This window comes from Neoarius graeffei, chromosome 4, assembly GCF_027579695.1.
Source record: "Neoarius graeffei isolate fNeoGra1 chromosome 4, fNeoGra1.pri, whole genome shotgun sequence".
NCBI lineage: Eukaryota > Metazoa > Chordata > Actinopteri > Siluriformes > Ariidae > Neoarius > Neoarius graeffei.
The window spans coordinates 88,229,045-88,250,481 of record NC_083572.1 but is presented as its reverse complement, the minus strand read 5'-3'; the positions used below and the strand labels follow the sequence as shown (position 1 = coordinate 88,250,481).

Below are 21,437 nucleotides of genomic sequence, written 5' to 3'. Positions count from 1 at the left end.
TTTAATACACCAGAGAAATTTTTTCCCCAAACCAAAATACATCAAGGGCACAACGCTATATTTATTGTCTTTAGTTTATTCCTCTATCACTGGACTATAGCTGATAAATTAATCCATTGGGAAGTGTGGATGGTTTAATTTCTGACCATCGTCTACCACTGTGATCTACCATTGTGAGAAAATGCACTGAGTAGCAGTCAAGTGCAAAAAAAAAAAAATAGTCATTGTTTTTTCCAACATAGCATCTAAGTATATTTTCTTGTCTAATTGTACAATGTTACACCAGTGTGAGTCACATTTCGCTGAAAATCAAAGCAAAATTGCATTGTTGAATACCGCAGCTGATGGCTACCACATTGCTTTCTCTGTTAGTCATATTTTTCAAGGGTTATTAATATTATTTCAGCACTTAATACAATAGCACGTTTACATACTTTATGGTGACGATCCCCAAATCTTATTCATTGCAGGTCCAAGTGGTTGCTACAGCAAATTATGAACATAAATGTCTTCGGGGTGGACAAATCATACACGCATTAGCTAGCCCCTAGCAAATAAATGCTCCAGGGTGCTACACAATCACATGCTTTGGCTTCCCAGAAACCTAACTGACTTGACTAAAATGTGGTAGCTAACATAAAGTAATAATGTATGCCAAGTTAGTTAACTAGTTAGGTCCATACAGACACAATAGAGAAGCAACTGAATATCTAAATTTGTGCGTGGGAAATTTTCTTTAAAAAAAAAATGTGTCTTTGTGGTTGTACTCTCAACAAAAGATCAGCAAGACATTTGTCAGTGTTTGGCTATGAGCTGTGGTGTTTCCTCCTCTCACTACACAAACAATATTCCAGTCTGGTTATCGTTTTTACATTTTCCCAATATCTTTAACCACAAGGTGACTGTATGTCATGGTTGCAGGGAAGTTGTATGATAGATTTATGCTGGACTGTATTCTGCTAGGTTTTGTCAGTGTTTCCTCATTCTTATGTTCTTTATTCTGGAAAGGTCGCATGTCATCCGTGCTCACTAATTAATCTGACTAGTAAGAGGAAATGTGTGTAGTGCAGCAGTGTAAATCAGAAGTTATCCATACATACATACCATATGATTTTTTTTTCCAAAAGTTTTACGGTCTAGTTGTAGAATGAGAGAAAACAAAAAACAAATAGTGCAGACATGTCGTCTTCTTGTACCAGGGACCTGAGCTACTCATTTGTCCACCCCAGGTCTTGGATGAAGTCATTCTATACTTATAAGTGAAAAAAAAAAAAAAAATAATAATAATAATAATAATAATAATAATAAAAAGTTCAGCTGATGTATTAAATCATAAAAGCTAAAATTTACAGTACTATGCAAAAGTCTTAGGCACACAACACCCTTTTTTCATACAAACTTTGTTATAGATTTCTATTTTATGGCTTCTACATTATCGAGTCAGGACAAAAACATTTTAGAGTTCCAAACATTTGTTTTCCAGCACAAAATTAAATGTTACAGGAAAAAAAAAAGTTTGTATCTGAGCAGCATATTACATAAGAGAGGACTTTTCAGATTAAAAAAGAAAACATAATGAAGGCTGCTGGGTTTTGGTGCAAAATTAAGAAGCAAGTGTGACAGTCAAAGTGTCCAGAAGAACTGTGGCTGCTTCTGTAAGATGCTCAGGAAAATGTACAGCTCATTTCCTTATAAAACTGCACTCATTGTACCATCCATCCATTATCTGTAGCTGCTTATCCCGTACAGGGTTGCAGGCAAGCTGGAGCCTATCCCAGCTGACTACGGGCGAAAGGCGGGGTACACCCTGGACAAGTCGCCAGGTCATCACAGGGCTGATACACAGACACAGACAACCATTCACACTCACATTCACACCTACGGTCAATTTAGAGTCACCAGTTAACCTAACCTGCATGTCTTTAGACTGTGGAGGAAACCGGAGCACCCGGAGGAAACCCACACAGACACGTGGAGAACATGCAAACTCCACACAGAAAGGCCCCTCACGGCCGCTCTTGAACCCAGAACCTTCTTGCTGTGAGGCAACAGTGCTAACCACCACACCACCGTGCCACCAACTGATTAGACATGAGACTACTTTTTTTTTTTAAAGCAAAGGGTCATCTCACACCAAATATTGACTTTGTTTCATTTATTATGGCTTACTGCTGTTTATAGTATTTTTTTCTTAATGTTGAAACATTTCATTTAATTATTTTTAAGCCATTTTTGATCTCCAGCATTTCTTTACATGTGCCTAAGACTTTTGCACAATACTGTATATCCAGGATTTGTATAAGACATCAAAAAGACCTTTCTAATTAATATAAAATTTCCTGTGGCTATTCTACATCAGCTCAGCATATCCAATTTACGGTATAACACCTGACCAGTCAGTGTGAAGCACATTGCAGAGTCCAGCATTGACCTCACGTTTTCTGTTGCATTTTATTAAGAATGTATTTGGTATGGGAGCTATCCTAGCATTTTATTGGCCTCATGCTAAAAACAAATATAAAATAAAACTTTTACATTTGAACATGAAAGCATTACCTGACAACCTTCATGATGGAAGACACAATTTTGCTCATCAGGTTATATTCAGACAGGCCTTGTATATTTTAGAGGAAAATAAAACAGTATAGCAAGGTGCAATATAAAATAAATATAGTGTGTATTTGATAGACTCTATACTAACATTCATGTATAATGCTCTCTACTTGACAAAAATATAATAATACTTGAAAAACAGGATACAACATGTAACAATGTACCATGCTTCATCCACATTAAGTTAAGAGCTTTGACATTGAACTGCACTTCAGAGAACTGTAAAACTTGGCCTGTTGCTTTTCCAAATTATGGAAAGTCCATTTTTTTCCCCTTCAAAAGTAAGTCTCACTGGTCAGTTTGTCTGGTTGAGGCAGCTGGAAGGTGAATGCAGGTACTGCTGCTACTGCAGAGGAAGTGTACAAGCAACCTCAGAGAAGACTTGTAGTAGGTGAAGTTCCAGCTTTTCCAGCGTGGGCCTTCAGAAGGTCGACGAGCTCAGAATGGGAGAACTTGATGGCCACAGACAGTGCAGTGTGCCCATTCTACAAAGCAAAACATACACATTTATACAACATCGGGCATGTTGATTCTGTGGATCAAAATCAGGCCAAACTGCCATTTCGTAAAGAGGTGCGGAAAAAAAAGGTTGTCACTTTTTTTTTTGATATTTAAAGGAAAACTTCACTATGGTTTCATAGAAAATAGGACAAAGACAACATATCAAATATTGAAGCTGAGAAATTTTATTGTTGTTGAAAAAATATATGCTCATTTTGAATTTAATGCCAGCAGCGTTTCAAAAAAGTTTGGACAGGGGCAAGAAAAAACTTGAAAAGTCATGTAATTCTAGGGAAAAAAAAAAAAACATCTGATGGAGCATCTCACAACTAATTCGGTTAATTGGGAACAGGTTGCTAACATGAATGGGTATAAAAAGAGCATCCCAGAGAAGCTCTCTCAGAATTAAAGACGGGGTGAGGTTCACCACTCTGTGAAAAACATAAAATTGCTGAGACTCAACATTGGATGCCTGTGATTTTGGCACCCTCAGATGACACTGTGTTAAAAACAGGCAAGATTCTGTCATGGAAATCACTGCATGGGCTCAGGAACACTTCTGAAAACCACCATCTGTGAAAATAGTCCATCACTGCATCCACAAATGCAAGTTAAAAGTCTACCATGCAAACAAGAAATCATCTATAAACAATATCCAGAAACACCATCACTTTCTCTAGTCCCGAGCTCATTTACGATGGACTGAGACGAAGTGGAAAACTGCCCTGTGGTTTAATGAATCAAAATTTTAAATTCTTTTTAGAATTCCTGGATACCACATCCTACAGGCTAAAGAGGAGAGGGACCATCCGGCTTATCATCAGTACACAGTTCAACAGCCAGCATCTGTAATGGTATGAGGGTGCATTAGTGCACATGACATGGGTAGCTTGTACATCAGGGAAGGCATCATTAATGCTGAGCAATACATCCAGGTTTTGGAGCAACATGCTGCCATCTAGATGATGTCTTTTTCCAGGAAGGCCTTGCTTATTTCAGCAAGACAATACCAAATTGCATTCTGCACATATTACTACTACATGGCTCCATAGTAAAAGAGTCTGGGTGCTAAACTGGCCTGCCTGCAATCCAGACCTGTCTCCCGTTGAAAACATTTGGTGTATTATGAAGCACAAAATACGACAAACGAGACCCCAAACTGTTGAGCAGCTGAAATCCTATATCAGGCAATAATTTAATTTTCAAAACTACAGCAATTGGTCTCATCAGTTCCCAAATGTTTACAGAGTGTTGTTAAAAGTAGAAGTGATGCAACACAGTGGTGAACATGCCCCTGTCCCAACTTTTTTGAAACATGTTGTTGACATCCATCCATCCATCCATTATCTGCAGCCGCTTATCCTGTTCTACATGGTCGCAGGCAAGCTGAAGCCTATCCCAGCTGACTATGGGCAAAAGGCAGGGTACACCCTGGACAAGTCACCAGGTTATCACAGGGCTGACAATGTTGCTGACATCAAATTCAAAATGAGCATATATTTTTCAAACAACAATAACATTTCTCAGTTTCAGTGTCTGATATGTTGTCTTTGTACTACTTTCAATGTACAACCCCGATTCCAAAAAAGTTGGGACAGAGTACAAATTGTAAATAAAAAGGGAATGCAATAATTTACAAATCTCAAAAACTGATATTGTATTCACAATAGAAAATAGACAACATATCAAATGTCGAAAGTGAGACATTTTGAAATTTCATGCCAAATATTGGCTTGTTTGAAATTTCATGACAGCAACACATCTCAAAAAAGTTGGGACAGGGGCAATAAGAGGCTGGAAAAGTTAAAGGTACAAAAAAGGAACAGCTGGAGGACCAAATTGCAACTCATTAGGTCAACTGGCAATAGGTCATTAACATGATTGGGTATAAAAAGAGCATCTTGGAGTGGCAGCGGCTCTCAGAAGTAAAGATGGGAAGAGGATCACCAATCCCCCTAATTCTGCGCTGACAAATAGTGGAGCAATATCAGAAAGGAGTTCGACAGTGTAAAATTGCAAAGAGTTTGAACATATCATCTACAGTGCATAATATCATCAAAAGATTCAGAGAATCTGGAAGAATCTCTGTGCGTAAGGGTCAAGGCCGGAAAACCATACTGGGTGCCCGTGATCTTCGGGCCCTTAGACGGCACTGCATCACATACAGGCATGCTTCTGTATTGGAAATCACAAAATGGGCTCAGGAATATTTCCAGAGAACATTATCTGTGAACACAATTCACCGTGCCATCCGCCGTTGCCAGTTAAAACTCTATAGTTCTAAGAAGAAGCCGTATCTAAACACGATCCAGAAGCGCAGACGTCTTCTCTGGGCCAAGGCTCATTTAAAATGGACTGTGGCAAAGTGGAAAACTGTTCTGTGGTCAGACGAATCAAAATTTGAAATTCTTTATGGAAATCAGGGACGCCGTGTCATTCGGACTAAAGAGGAGAAGGACGACCCAAGTTGTTATCAGCGCTCAGCTCAGAAGCCTGCATCTCTGATGGTATGGCGTTGCATTAGTGCATGTGGCATGGGCAGCTTACACATCTGGAAAGACACCATCAATGCTGAAAGGTATATCCAGGTTCTAGAGCAACATATGCTCCCATCCAGACGACGTCTCTTTCAGGGAAGACCTTGCATTTTCCAACATGACAATGCCAAACCACATACTGCATCAATTACAGCATCATGGCTGCGTAGAAGAAGGGTCCGGGTACTGAACTGGCCAGCCTGCAGTCCAGATCTTTCACCAGTAGAAAACATTTGGCGCATCATAAAACGGAAGATATGACAAAAAAGACCTAAGACAGTTGAGCAACTAGAATCCTACATTAGACAAGAATGGGTTAACATTCCTATCCCTAAACTTGAGCAACTTGTCTCCTCAGTCCCCAGACGTTTACAGACTGTTGTAAAGAGAAAAGGGGATGTCTCACAGTGGTAAACATGGCCTTGTCCCAACTTTTTTGAGATGTGTTGTTGTCATGAAATTTAAAATCACCTAATTTTTCTCTTTAAATGATACATTTTCTCAGTTTAAACATTTGATATGTCATCTAGGTTCTATTCTGAATAAAATATGGAATTTTGAAACTTCCACATCATTGCATTCCGTTTTTATTTACAAATTGTACTTTGTCCCAACTTTTTTGGAATCAGGGTTGTAATATAGGGTTTCCATGATTTGCGAATCATCACATTCTGTGTTTATTTATACTTTTTTCACAGTAGCCCAACGTTTTTGGGAACAGGGTTGTAAAACATAGCTTATAATTTTACACCTTGAACCAGTTTAGCGAAAAGAAAAAAAATGAAAATGTTGCTACTAAGTTTGACCATGTGATGGCAGTGTTGTGTTTTCTAAAGCCGGCAAGGAACCTTCAGGGCTTCAATAAATGCTTTCTCTAAATGAAGAGGAAATGCAGATAACATTGTTTTAATGAATTAAAATTCTGGCTGCACTGAATAGTGTGTGTGTGTGTGTGTGTGTGTGTGTGTGTGTGTGTGTGTGTGTGTGTGTGTGTGTGTGTACCACAAACCTTATCTTTCAGGCTAGTGTCACATTCAGGTCTATCTAGCAGTAGCTTGGCTATTTCAGTATGGCCGTGCTCACAGGCACACATCAGCGCTGTGGAGCCGTCTTGGTCCTGTATGTTCACATCTGCTTTACATTCGAGAAGAACCTGCACCATCGCTGTACGCCCGTGACTAACCGCCAGCATCAGTGCTGTCTGACCAGACTATGGGAAAAGAAAGTGTAATGGGCTGAGGAGAACATTCTGACATCTACAAGAAACACTTTATCCTGGTCAGGGAAGCAGTGGTGTCAGAGTTTATCACAAAAACATTGGACACAAGTAAGCAATACATCCTGGATGAGATACCAGTTCCACACTCATTCTCAACTAGGAGTAATTTAGAGTGGCCCATTCACTTTCTGATATGCTTTTATGAAGGAAAACTGGAGAACCTTGAAGAAACCCACATGGACACAGGAAGAACATAAAACATGCTTTTTAAAAAATGTTTTTATCAGAGCAAAACATTCCATTCAAGTTAATGTAAACGGAAGAAAAATTCTCAAAGGCAGGAATATTTTAGTGTAACACCCATCCTACTGCGACTGATGGAACTGTCTCTATGAACTAATAGCTTCAATCCTCTCCCCTTTCAATGTCTATGTATGTAGCTGTCTGTATTGTTTTTATTTCTCTTGACATCCTTAATTATGCTTTTGTTTTGTTTGTATTGTCAATGTGCTTTTTGTCTTGATTGGATTGTGATCTTTGTCTTTCACGTGCTGCAGAACAGGAACCTGCTGTAAACCAGTTTTAACTGAGTCAGGCCCATTTAACTGTAACTGAAATGCTACTTTTAATCTTTTCCTGTATGATAAATAAATGAAATGAAAACTACGACTGGATCACAAAGTGAAATTTCTACAGCGGTTTTAATGATAAGTGCAGATTTAGATCCCTACTAAGCAAGCAAGAAGTGACCGTGGCAAAGAAAATTCCCTGTGACAACATGAAGAAGAACATGCAGAAACTTTGCGAGGAACCAGACTCATTCTCTTCTGGGTGCCACAGGATAGTGGGGTTATAAATCATTGCATTGCAGATGTGTAGAAGAGTAAAGTACTAATTGCCAGAGGTGGACAGTAACGAAGTACATTTACTTGAGTACTGTACTTAACCCTTTGATGCAAAACATATGCACACCCCTTCTAATGCACAACATGGGTCAAAAATGACCCGCATTCATTTTCCAGGTTATTTCATGCTGACTGAGTTTTTCTTTGCTCTATCTTTTGAAATCAACTTATTTTATGATTGAATATTCCAAGTACCTGGCGACTTGTCCAGGGTATACCCTGCCTTTCGCCCGTAGTCAGCTGGGATAGGCTCCAGCTTGCCTGCGACCCTGTAGAACAGGATAAAGCGGCTAGAGATAATGAGATGAGATATTCCAAGTATTCTTTAAATATCTTGTTTTAATTACCACAAATCATTAATTTAATTTTTTCTTTCCTACTTTATGAACAAAATACTTTTTATATTACTACACATGGGTCATCCAAGTGTGATTTAAAATTAAATGTCTTAATACTATAATAATAATTTGTTTCAAGTAATTACTTTAGCAGTGAATGGGGCCAGTTATTTATTTATTAACTATGTAGTTAGCTAAGCCAACTACAATAAAATTAGCTAACTAAAGTAGAATATGTCTTTATAATAATAATAATAATAATAATAATAATATTTTATTAATATCAATTGCAAACCATAAGTTTGAAAAATATTTACAAATGTACAATTAAAAATCATTGTTACTCTATAAAAATATAATAATCAAAAAATCAAGTCCTATAAATCATTATCCCATATCTTAACATAGCTAGGTACAAAGCTACTTTGAAATCGCTTAGTCCTGCACTTGAACGTCTGATAGTTGTGTGGGTTCCGGAGATGGTATGAATGTTTTTTGTATCCGATAGCAGATCCCTCAGTTTGTTAGATTCTTGAAGAGATATGTCAACAGCTAGGTAGCTAATAGTAATTACTTGTAACTTTCTGACAAGTAATCTACTCACTCTCAAGGTAACCTAAACATAATTAATTTTTTTCTAAGGTAATGTTAGAACAATTGAAAAACATTACTTCCATGTATTAGATGGGCAAAGGGCGCTGTGCTGAGCTGTGAAATGTCTGACACAAGCACAATTCACAGTTCCCACCAAACGCTGGAGTAAATGCACGCGGGTCGTTTCTGACCCATGTGTGTAAACTTGATGTAGAATTACAAAAGCTGTGCTTGTTCATAACTTAAGAAAGGAAAAATAAAAATGATGATTTGTGCTAAACAAAAACAAGATATTTACTGCATATTTGGAAAAGTAAATGACAAAATGAATTTATTTCAAAGGTACATCATAGAAACACTCAGCCATACATGAAATAACCTGGAAAATGAATGCAGGTCGTTTTTGACCCATGTTGTGCATTAGAAGGGTAGTGAGACAAAAAGGTTTTTTATTCAAAAAGTAAGAAAGGAAAAAATAAAATAAGGATGTATGATGATCAAAAACAAGTTAATTGAGGAATACCTTGAATACTGAATGATGGAATTAATTTATTGCAAAGATATAGAAGATAAAAACTCAGTCGGGTCACTTTTGACCCATGTTTTGCATCAAAGGGTTAAGTACACTTTGAGTATCTGTACTTTACTTGAGTATTTTTCGGGGGGAAACTTATGACTTTAACTTCACTACATTTGAAAGGCAAATATCGTACTTTTCACTCCACTACATTTCTGTCAAGGTCCCTGTTACTTGTTACTATGAAGCAGCTTTGAAAGTGGATGTTTTTTTCTTTCTTTTCTAAAACGTGATTGGTTTTTTCACAGGTGACACTGAGACAGCCGATCGGTAATCACTAGGGTTACATCACATCCATAGACTGTATAAAATCAAGTTCAATGATTTCTCAGCAGCGTTATTTGAACACGATCAGTTGATGGCAGAATGGAAGGAGGTGGTTCTTCTGCTGAATGCATGCACTCGTGGCTTTACCTAGAACCCATGTTTCAGTTTTCTGAAAGGATTAAAGATTCGTTTCGTTTTAATTGTTTGCTTTGTTTGCCAAAAACGAACCACATTACAGCCTACAAAACCTCACCGTCCAACCTGCGGAAGCATATTGAGCTATATAAACGTTTTATTCCAAGAGAAAGCTTGCAACGAAGTTGTCTGTGCTTTTAGAGCTAGTAGTAACATTGCAATAGCTGTGCAGTCTGGTTCATCAAATGACTTTCTATGGATTTGCCTGCCAAGTTGCCATCGCCTTGTCCACAGCTAACATTAACACATAGTTAGTTAACTTGGACACTGTTAGTTAGCATGTAAAAACAGAGTTATGCTAACATGAATAATTTTAACTTATCTGAAGTCTTTTCAGAAATGTTTTAGCATAATCTTGCCAAATAAACAGAACGTAGAAATATTTATTTTCTAGTAACGTTAGCTACCCAATATGATTTCGAGTTTGAAAAAAGTTTGCTAGCATGTCAGGTGGAGCTTCACTGACTAGCTAGCTTAACGTTAAACCACCATGCGTTCATTTTGTGAATTCACATTTCTGTCATTGGTAATGGCGTTAGGTTTTGTAAGCGTTGTGGCAATAATACAATGATGCGTTGACAGAAAATGTACTTTTAATACTTAAGTATTTTTAAAAGCAAGTACTTCAGTACTTTAACTTGAGTAAAAAATTGACTGGACAACTTTCACTTGTATCAGAGTAACATTTGACCAGTGGGATCTGTACTCTGACTTAAGTAATGAAGTTGGGTACTTTGTCCACCTCTGCTAATTGCACAGTACTGCAGCAGCATGTGTTAAAAAGATGATCAATCTTTTTAATATGCATTAGCATATTTTGATTAAAACTCCTCGGATGAGCACAGGACAGGCTTAATGATTACAGCAGCAGTTCTGAGGTACAAATCTACAGTATCCAGGTGAAATGATCTGAAATTCTACAATAAACAGAGAAAGACTGCTTTGGGGAAGTGCAAATCTTTGAGGTATTTGTGCTGAATCACAAGTGCAAATGATCTGAAAAGAAGTAGGGTATTGGGACAAATCTGTTCGTCTGCAAGGTACTGTAAATTGTCGATCCTTTTACCAGTAATATCTATTCAGAAACACTTTGTACGCTAGAAGGACAGAGAAATTCCAGTATTTTCTTTTCGAAATCTCTTATCCAGACTACTGAGTACTGGGGCTTCTGCAGAATATTAAAGTTCTCTACTCAATTTTTATCTGGATGAAAGAGTCCAAGCTGTGTGACTTCATGCATTTATTTTATGATAATTATTCCAGTTTGGGCACAGTGTAGAATTAGGACATGATGACATGGGCAGAACAGTTTTGTTAGCTTTGTGTGTGTGTGTGTGTGTGTGTGTGTGTGTGTGTGTGTGTGTGTGTGTGTGTGTGTGTGTGTGTGTGTTTTGAAATACTACTGAGGACTAAATGTCCCCACAAAGATAGTAAAATTTGACAATTTCAAACTTGTGGGGACATTTGGATGGTCCCCACAAGGAAATCGTTGTTGTGTTTTTTAAACAATTTTTTTTAATAAATAAAGAAAGAAAGAAATAAAAGAGCCAAAAAGTTTCCTTTTCATTACTGAGGTTAAGGTTAGGGTTAGGTTTAGGTGCAGGCACAGCATTAATTAACTGCAATAATATTTATGTCAATGGAAGGTCCTCACAAGGATAGTCAGACAAATGTGTGTGTGTGTGTATGATAAATATGTTTGTATTTTTGGATGACAGGTTATTTGTACTTACCTGGTACAAATAATACAAGTATGTACTTACCTGGCCTGCCTGAGCGTTGATGTTGCCCAGGCTCAGTAGGTGCTGGGCCACCTCCATGTCCTCAGGTCCTTCTGCTGCAGTCAAAGCTGCCAACATGATCGCCGTGTAGCCGGCTTTATTCTGATGATCCACTTCACAAAGCCCTTAGGAACATAATATAACATGCAAAAAACTTTCATTGACAAATCCATACCAACATAAAATAAGGGAGGAAAAAGGGAGATAATTAACAGCTACTCCATGAAATCGAGTCATACATGAGATGATAGCCGATGAGGTATGTAGCGCCGAGTTGGCTATAAGCCATGTATGACGAGATTGAGTGGAATAATTGTTTTATTCAATCAACATTCAATGGAGTTTGAGAAACAGAGCATTTTTATTTTTTGCAAATTTCATAAATAAAACCTTTTAAAAATTCAACACATTTCAATGCTCAAAGATGAAGAATGTAAACAAACCGGTGAAATGACAGTAGCAATTTGTGAAAAATGCTATAATAATAATAATAATAATAAAAATTCTTGAAAAATAAAAAAGATACATTCTTACCATCAAATACTTTCATTCCATATTCTGTTGCTTTTTTTTGTAATTTTTTGGGTTTTGTTTTCAAGTAGAGTTTTTATTTCATCCTCAGTAGGTTCAGCAACATGCTCGGCCATTTTGTTTTTCTCTACTCACGGTATATCAGCTGATAGCCTAGTAGTAGAGTAGCCAATCAGAGCACATGATTGCTCATATCCAGTGAATGTGGATAGAATAAATAATGATATTTCAACCACAGAGGTGAGCCATTAATGTTTAGAACTGATGTTTCATCTCACCGGTATCCAACAGGAGCTTGACGACTTGGAAGTTGGAGTGGGAGACACTGTAGTGTAAGGCCATATTGCCGTTGCCATCAGCCAGGTTAACTATATAGCGCAGGAGAGTGGGGGTGTGATTTCCAACCTCCCTCAGATACACAGTGACTGTATCTGCCTGGGACTCTTTCTGACTGGATACACGGAACCATTCCTGATAGAGCACCATCAGAACCTGCCTCTAAAGATGAGAGACACCACAAAAGCAGGCCTCATCACATTTTCATTGGTGATTAAGGTTTTCTTTTTCTATCAACTTGAACAACTAAATGTAGAAGGACCATAACTGCAGCTTCAGAAGTTAAGTGAGACTGACTGTACACACATAGGGTAGAATTTTTTTTTTAAAACAGAGGTGTGTCTCAGTTACGTACCATTCTAGCACTGGACACTGGATGCACAGTTTTGTTCTATGACTTTGGCTCAAATGAGGAACAGTATTAAGGTCGATTGTCTGATGTTTTGATGTAACTACAGGGTGTCACACTAAGGTTTATACTTTAGGCTGTAAATTCACTCAGTAAAACTATGGAATGCCATTTGAGGCCAATATTAAATAAATAAATACGGCACTATTCATTAATTAATATATTCATCCATTTAAAGTCCACAAAAAGGTTTTTTTTCACACAATTAATTTTCCAAATATTTCATTTTCATAATAATTGGAGAGATTGCTTATCTCATTTTTTATGGATTACATTATGAACAACACTCATTCAAAGTCAGCTTTAAGTGTCACAGATGAGTGCTTGGGCCGCTCATCCTTCAAACTGCTGGCATGTTTTCTTTACAGGAGAGCGGATTGGATAAACCAAAATACTGGCATTATTTTATTAATTTAGCAAATCAGAAGAGCAAATTAAAAGTGCATAAAATACCCTACTTGTTTTTCTAAAAGTGCATTACATTACTTACCATCTCTTTGTTTGGAGTAGCAACCTCTGCCATTCGGTCCTTTAGGTACTGACAGGCAGCCATGAAGTTTTTATCTACAATTTCACTGCAAGAGCACATTCAACTTTAAAATCAGACACACACAATAAGTAAAATATGTTCTACAAAAAAGCTGTGTTAGTTTAAAAATCTAGCTAGGAATAAACCTTGAATCGAAAAAATACAGAAAGTAGAAAATGTAATGCCTTTTTGAGACTGGATTGCAAGATTTGAATTCTGAAAATTAAAATATTGTATTTGAGATGAAGGTTATGACTATAAAGAGCAGTAAACTGTAAAATGAATGGAATATGAAATAAACAATGAAGAGAAAATATGTATTTAAAAAGGTGCGAAGACTTTTGCACAGTACTGTATATGTTTTTAAAAAACAGTGTGAAATACTATCCTGCATCAACAATACAGTAAAAAAAATGAAGCTCAAACTTCAGAGCAACATTTATGTAAAGCTGCGTCTATAATATACCCTTACAGAAGAATCACACCCATTTCACGTGATAAACCTGCGAAATTGCACATGAAGTAAAATGTAAATATACCCTTGACATCTGACATCATACGGACAATATGAAAAAGAATGATTCATATGAGAAAATCAGTTCTGAAAATGAAATCATATGCCCTTTATGAGGAAAAATTAACTTGTGGAAATTAAAAAAAAAAAAAACACATGCACTAAATATGAAACATCTGTGAAAAAGAATGTGTCTGAGAACCACATGTTTAAATTTGCATCATGTTCCTATTAACATGTGAAGGTCGGGTGACTTTTCTATAAGGGTATAGATACAATTACCTTTAAAAAGAAAAGAAAAAAAAAAACACAGAACGCCCCAAATCCAGAATAGAGAATGTGCTGTGGATTGTGTTAACCACCTCTCATGGTGCTGTCTTGCACATGCTCTATTTAGCACACGTCTTAATCTTTATCACACATATTTGCAGCTGTGGTTTATGTTTAGAGCACAATTCCAGACATCCATACGCTCATCTGCTCTCCATTAGCACTATATGTACCTTCTTGGCTTATTGAGCTTGTTCTCATGGTTAAGTTTATTAAACCTGTCACTCAGCATTTGTCTGCTTTCTATCTCCAGACTGATGATTGGTAAGACAAAGGCTGGGATTGTGTGTATAAGAAAAGGAGTAAGCCTACATGCTGGTAATATTCAGTTACAGTTAATAAAAGTCAGAACTTATGATCCTAGATAATTACTGTGAAGTATCATTTGGAAACCTGTATTTATATATACAAATATATACAATATAGTGCATATATATATATATATATATATATATATATATATATACACACATATCTCATCTCATTATCTCTAGCCGCTTTATCCTTCTACAGGGTCGCAGGCAAGCTGGAGCCTATCCCAGCTGACTACGGGCGAAAGGCAGGGTACACCCTGGACAAGTTGCCAGGTCATCACAGGGCTGACACATAGACACAGACAACCATTCACACTCACACCTACGGTCAATTTAGAGTCACCAGTTAACCTAACCTGCATGTCTTTGGACTGTAGGGGAAACCGGAGCACCCAGAGGAAACCCACGCGGACACGGGGAGAACATGCAAACTCCGCACAGAAAGGCCCTCGCCGGCCACGGGGCTCGAACCCGGACCTTCTTGCTGTGAGGCAACAGCGCTAACCACTACACCACCATGCCGCCCATATATATATATATATATATATATATATATATATATAAAAACACACACTAGTGCATCTCAAACAATTAGAATATTGTGAAAAATTAAAAATTTTATATATTCTACATTCATTATATGTACACTAAAATGTTTCAAGCATTTTCCTATTTTAACTTTGATAATTATGGCCTATGGCAAAAAAAAAAGTCCATATCTCAAAATATTCAAGTATTTCATTTTGAGTTTGAGTAAAAAATTGTAAAATATCGGTCTAGTTCAATACACGCAACCACAATCATGGGGAAGACTGCTGACTTGACAGTTGTCCAGAAGACAATCATCGACACCCTCCACAAGGAAAGAAAGCCACAGAAGGTCATTGCTGAAAAGGCTGGCTGGAAAAGGTGCACAAGCAACAGGGATAACCGCAGCCTTGAGAGGTTTGTCAAGAAAAGTCAATTTAAGAACTTGGGAGAGCGTCACAAGGAGTGGACTGAGGCTGGTGTCAGTGCATCAAGAGCCACTACGCAGATGACAGATGTCTTCAGGAAAGGGGCTACAACTGTCTCATTCCTAATATCAAGCCACTCCTGAACCAGAGACAACATCAGAAGCGTCTTACCTGGGCTAAGGAGAGAAAGAACTGGACTGCTGCTCAGTGGTCCAAGGTCCTCTTTTCAGATGAAAGTAAATTTTGCATTTCATTTGGAAATCAAGGTCCTAGAGTCTGGATGAAGAGTGGAGAGACACAGAATCCAAGGTGTTTGAGGTCCAGTGTGAGGTTTCTGCAGTCTGTGATGATTTGGGGTACCATGTCATCTGCTGGTGTTGATCCACTGTGTTTTACTAAGTCCAAAGTCAACGCAGCTGTCTACCAGGAGATTTTAGAGCACTTCATGCTTCCATCTACTGACAAGCTTTATGGAGATGCCGATTTCCTTTCCAGCAGGACTTAGCACCTGCCCACAATGCCAAAACTATTACGAAATGGTTTGTTGACCAAGATATTACTGTGCTTGATTGGCCAGACAACTCACCTGACCTGAACCCCAGAAAGAATCTATGGGGTATTGTCAAGAGGAAAATGAGAAACACCCAACCCAAAAATACAGACGAGCTGAAGGCTGCTATCAAAGCAACCTGGGCTTCAATAACACCTCAGCAGTGCCACAGGCTGATCACCTCCATACCATGCTGCATTGATACAGTAATTCATGGTAAAGGAGTCCCAACCAAGTATTGAGTGTATAAATGAACATACTTTTCAGAAGTTGGACATTTCTGTATTTCAAATCCTTTTTTGATGGATCTTAGGAAATAGATTAGATTAGATAAAACTTTATTGATCCCTTTGGGTGGGTTCCCTCAGGGAAATTAAGAATATTTAATTTCTATATTCTAACAATTTGAGATACTGGATTTCTGATTTTGGGTGGCATGGTGGTGTAGTGGTCAGCACTGTCGCCTCACAGCAAGAAGGTCCTGGGTTTGAGCCCAGTGGCCAACGAGGGCCTTTCTGTGTGGAATTTGCATGTTACCCCTGTGTCTGCGTGGGTTTCCTCTGGGTGCTCTGTTTTCCCCCACAGTCCAAAGGCATGCAGGTTAGGTTAACTGTTGGCTCTAAATTAACCGTAGGTGTGAATGTGAGTGTGAATGGTTGTTTGTCTCTGTGTGTCAGCCCTGCGATGACCTGGTGACTTGTCCAGGGTGTACCCTGCCTCTCGCCCATAGTCAGCTGGGATAGGCTCCAGCTTGCCTGCGACCCTGTACAGGATAAGCGGCTAGAGATAATGGATGGATGGATGGATGGATGGATGGATGGATTTCTGATTTTCATGAGCTATCAGCCAAAATCATCAAAATTAAAACAAAAAAGGCTTTAAATATTTCACTTTACACGTACTGTATATAGAATATATGAAAGTTTACCTTTTTGAAATACATTATGAAAAAAATGAACTTTTTCATGATAGTTTAATTGTTTGAAATGCACTAGTGTATATCTGTGTGTGTGTGTGTGTGTGTGTGTGTGTGTGTGTGTGTGTGTGTGTACATACAAATGCATGTTTCATCAGTGAAATAATGTAGCATCTTCCTCAAGTCAGATCTGACTATCCAGATAATTCACATTATTAAACTTTATGAGGATTGATCACACAGTCACAATAATGCTTGTCATATTAAAAGTGTAGTATATTGGAGTAGTTTGTATGTGCTGGTTTAATTTTTTTTATATATAACTGTAATATGTCAGCATCTGGGTGGCACGGTGGTGTAGTGGTTAGCGCTGTCGCCTCACAGCAAGAAGGTCCGGGTTCGAGCCCCGTGGCCGGCAAGGGCCTTTCTGTGCGGAGTTTGCATGTTCTCCCCGTGTCCGCGTGGGTTTCCTCCGGGTGCTCCGGTTTCCCCCACAGTCCAAAGACATGCAGGTTAGGTTAACTGGTGACTCTAAATTGACCGTAGGTGTGAATGTGAGTGTGAATGGTTGTCTGTGTCTATGTGTCAGCCCTGTGATGACCTGGCGACTTGTCCAGGGTGTACCCCGCCTTTCGCCCGTAGTCAGCTGGGATAGGCTCCAGCTTGCCTGCGACCCTGTAGAAGGATAAAGCGGCTAGAGATAATGAGATGAGATGTCAGCATCTACTCTAAGTGGAACATGTGTATGATGGCTATATTTAGGACTCTGTGGGTGTATGTATATTTACTGGTGATAGGGGCTGTTATTATAGTACACTACTGTTCAAAAGTTTGGGGTCACTTTGAAATTTCCTTATTTTTGAAAGAAAAGCACTGTTCTTTTCAATGAAGATCACTTTAAACTAATCCAATATCTCCATAGGTGTATAGAGGCCCATTTCCAGCAACTCTCACTCCAGTGTTCTAATGGTACAATGTGTTTGCTCATTGCCTCAGAAGGCTAATGGAGGATTAGAAAACCCTTGTACAATCATGTTAGCACAGCTGAAAACAGTTGAGCTCTTTAGAGAAGCTATAAAACTGACCTTCCTTTGAGCAGATTGAGTTTCTGGAGCATCACATTTGTGGTGTCGATTAAATGCTCAAAATGGCCAGAAAAATGTCTCACCTATATTTTCTATTCATTTTACAACTTACGGTGGTAAATAAAAGTGTGACTTTTCATGGAAAACACAAAATTGTCTGGGTGACCCCAAACTTTTGAACGGTAGTGTACATAAGTTGTATTTTATAAAACTATTGAATAAAAATATTGTTATAAACTTCAGGATATAACACATCATTAACACAAATTTAAAAAAAAAAATACTACCACTTCAACAAATAGAAACATTTATTTTTTATAAACTGTATAAGAATTAGCCAGGCGGCACGGTGGTGTAGTGGTTAGCGCTGTCGCCTCACAGCAAGAAGGTCCTGGGTTCAAGCCCCGGGGCCGGCGAGGGCCTTTCTGTGCGGAGTTTGCATGTTCTCCCCGTGTCCGCGTGGGTTTCCTCCGGGTGCTCCGGTTTCCCCCACAGTCCAAAGACATGCAGGTTAGGTTAACTGGTGACTCTAAATTGACCGTAGGTGTGAATGTGAGTGTGAATGGTTGTCTGTGTCCATGTGTCAGCCCTGTGATGACCTGGCGACTTGTCCAGGGTGTACCCCGCCTTTCGCCCGTAGTCAGCTGGGATAGGCTCCAGCTTGCCTGCGACCCTGTAGAAGGATAAAGCGGCTAGAGATAATGAGATGAGATGAGAATTAGCCATGAAATTGGTATTGTTTTCTAGTTATAAATATAAAACACTATAAATAGCTCCAAGTCTGAGTACTATACTAATGAATACTAATGCACATATCATAAAAAATATGTGTATTAGTATTAAATCTAAATGAACCTCAAGGAAATTGTGCAAGAAATTTTGTTGAAATAATATTTTTCAGTGAATAAAACTTTGGTGATTGCTTGTGCACTTAACATTCTTGTTTGTACATATATTTTCCACAATGTGGATTATGCATACTTAGCAATATAAAAGTCATGGGATAGAATAATGGAACAAAAATGTATCATGAGATCGAGTTGGTTTGACAGTCATGAGCAACGAAGATCTCATCTGATGATGATCATCAGTGAATTGGCCACTGATTTTTCTTATATCTGGACATCACACAAGGAAAGTGACTTTCATTATTGCTATTATTATGAAGCTGTGTATTGTAGTGTATTGAAGCTGTACACTGCCTTTCTTCCATTTGAAATGTATGAAAATGCTAGAGCTCTGTATTATCCTAAAAGTACAATATTGGGTCCCATTGTGTAAGTATCTAATATGTATGGATGTTTTTAAAATTTGGCTTAACCTTACTTGACTTCTCTCTTTTTTCTCCTGGCCCTTCTGTCTCACCTGCTGGGCTGCTCCTCCTGGGGATCAACACTAGCCTGGGGGTCTTTAGGCTCTACTGAACCCTGGGACCCCCCTGCCTGAGTATCTTCAGCCTTCTCCCCAGTAGTAGCAGCCTCCTCCTCCACCTCCTCCTGGGTCACTCCACTCTCCTCTGCCTGTTCCTCCATCTCCGAGCTATCCACCTCCTCCTCCTTTTCCTCCTCCTCATTCTCCTCCCCACTGGACTCCTCACTGGAGGTTGTCTCATAGCTGAACAACACAGACAGCCTCGGTTACCGATGTCAGTCTTTTACGGTTAAGTGGCCTATTATATGAGTTCAGTGGTCTTAAGGTGAGATTATAATAAAATGACAACAAGTAGCAGATAAAAAAAAGTCCATTACATAGAGTATGGTTTATTATAATAATCATAATAATTAAAGATGAAAATATCCACGTGTTCATGCATGTACGTAAATGAAAATATCCATGCTTAAAAAGAAACGTGAACAGAGGTAGGCTGCTGTGAATGTACACAGGAAATATGTGCATGTGTGATTCTAAGCTGTTTTGAGACACCAGTCTCCTCTGCCTGGTTGAAAAATCCAGCCCTTCATTAAAATCTTATCAGGAAGCATGTAATTCCCATAATTCCACAAGAACACAGTTGAAGTGCTGTGTGTTCAGGTATTTGCCAGATTTAGTTACAGCAAGAGCAAGTTCACATCCAATTCATAAAAAAAGTCATTGTGCATTGAAATGTTAATTAAAAAAATAATAAATAATAATGTAAAAATGGAAACTGGTGCATGTTGTATTTTATTTTAAAGTAAAAATGAGGAGATTGATTTTCATTTATTAAAGAAAAAATGCCTTTCTGTTGCAGTTTAAACAAACCTTCCTGAGGCAAGCTTAGTATTTTTCTCTTGAAGCAGTAGATGCATTAACCCTTGATTTATTGTATTATTTTATAATATTCCATACAAATTTAAATAGTTCACAGCAGATTTTTGTACTTGTACTTGCTTTTTATATAACAGCTTTCCCTTCTTCTTCATCCTCATCCTCCAAACTATTAATCACATCTTTCTACAATGAACTAAAGCGGACTAAAAGTTTAAGGCCTATTTTACAATATATTACGTTACAGTGGTGCTTGAAAGTTTGTGAACCCTTTAGAATTTTCTATATTTCTGCATAAATAGGACCTAAAACATCATCAGATTTTCACACAAGTCTTAAAGGTAGATAAAGAGAACCCAGTTAAACAAATGAGACAAAAATATTATATCTGGTCATTTATTTATTGAGGAAAATGATCCAATATTACATATCTGTGAGTGGCAAAAGTATGTGAACCTTTGCTTTCAGTATCTGGTGTGACCCCCTTGTGCAGCAGTAATTGCAACTAAACGTTTCCGGTAACTGTTGATCAGTCCTGCACACCGGCTTGGAGGAATTTTAGCCCATTCCTCCATACAGAACAGCTTCAACTCTGGGATGTTAATGTGTTTCCTCACATGAACTGCTCACTTCAGGTCCTTCCACAACATTTCGATTGGATTAAGGTCAGGACTTTGACTTGGCCATTCCAAAACATTAACTTTATTCTTCTTTAACCATTCTTTAGTAGAACAACTTGTGTGCTTAGGGTCGCTGTCTTGCTGCATGACCCACCTTCTCTTGAGATTCAGTTCATGGACAGATGTCCTGACATTTTCCTTTCGAATTCGCTCATATAATTCAGAATTCATTGTTCCATCAATGATGGCAAGCCGTCCTGGCCCAGATGCAGCAAAACAGGCCCAAACCACGATACTACCACCACCACGTTTCACAGATGGGATAAGGTTCTTATGCTGGAATGCAGTGTTTCCCTTTCTCCAAATATAAGGCTTCTCATTTAAACCAAAAAGTTCTATTTTGGTCTCATCTGTCCACAAAACATTTTTCCAACAGCATTCTGGCTTGTCCACGTGATCTTTAGCAAACTGCAGAAGAGCAACAATGTTCTTTCTGGAGAGCAGTGGCTTTCTCCTTGCAACCCTGCCATGCACACCATTGTTGTTCAGTATTCTCCTGATGGTGAACTCATG

The 21,437-nt window shown here is 38.3% G+C and overlaps 1 protein-coding gene across 2 annotated transcripts in view; it reads right to left on the bottom strand.

The window, feature by feature from the left end:
• Positions 1-1,380: 1,380 nt before the first annotated feature.
• The window catches only part of kank4 (KN motif and ankyrin repeat domains 4), a 127,707-nt gene continuing 107,650 nt past the window's right edge, over positions 1,381-21,437 (bottom strand). For both annotated transcript variants that reach the window (XM_060919960.1, XM_060919961.1), the window contains 6 exons: positions 19,363-19,611; positions 13,294-13,378; positions 12,337-12,556; positions 11,510-11,652; positions 6,661-6,861; positions 1,381-3,098 (listed from right to left, as the gene is read on the bottom strand). In XM_060919960.1, the coding sequence (XP_060775943.1) occupies positions 2,985-3,098; positions 6,661-6,861; positions 11,510-11,652; positions 12,337-12,556; positions 13,294-13,378; positions 19,363-19,611 (1,012 nt within the window). In that variant the 3' untranslated portion in view covers positions 1,381-2,984. The remainder of the gene's footprint in view (positions 3,099-6,660; positions 6,862-11,509; positions 11,653-12,336; positions 12,557-13,293; positions 13,379-19,362; positions 19,612-21,437) is intronic.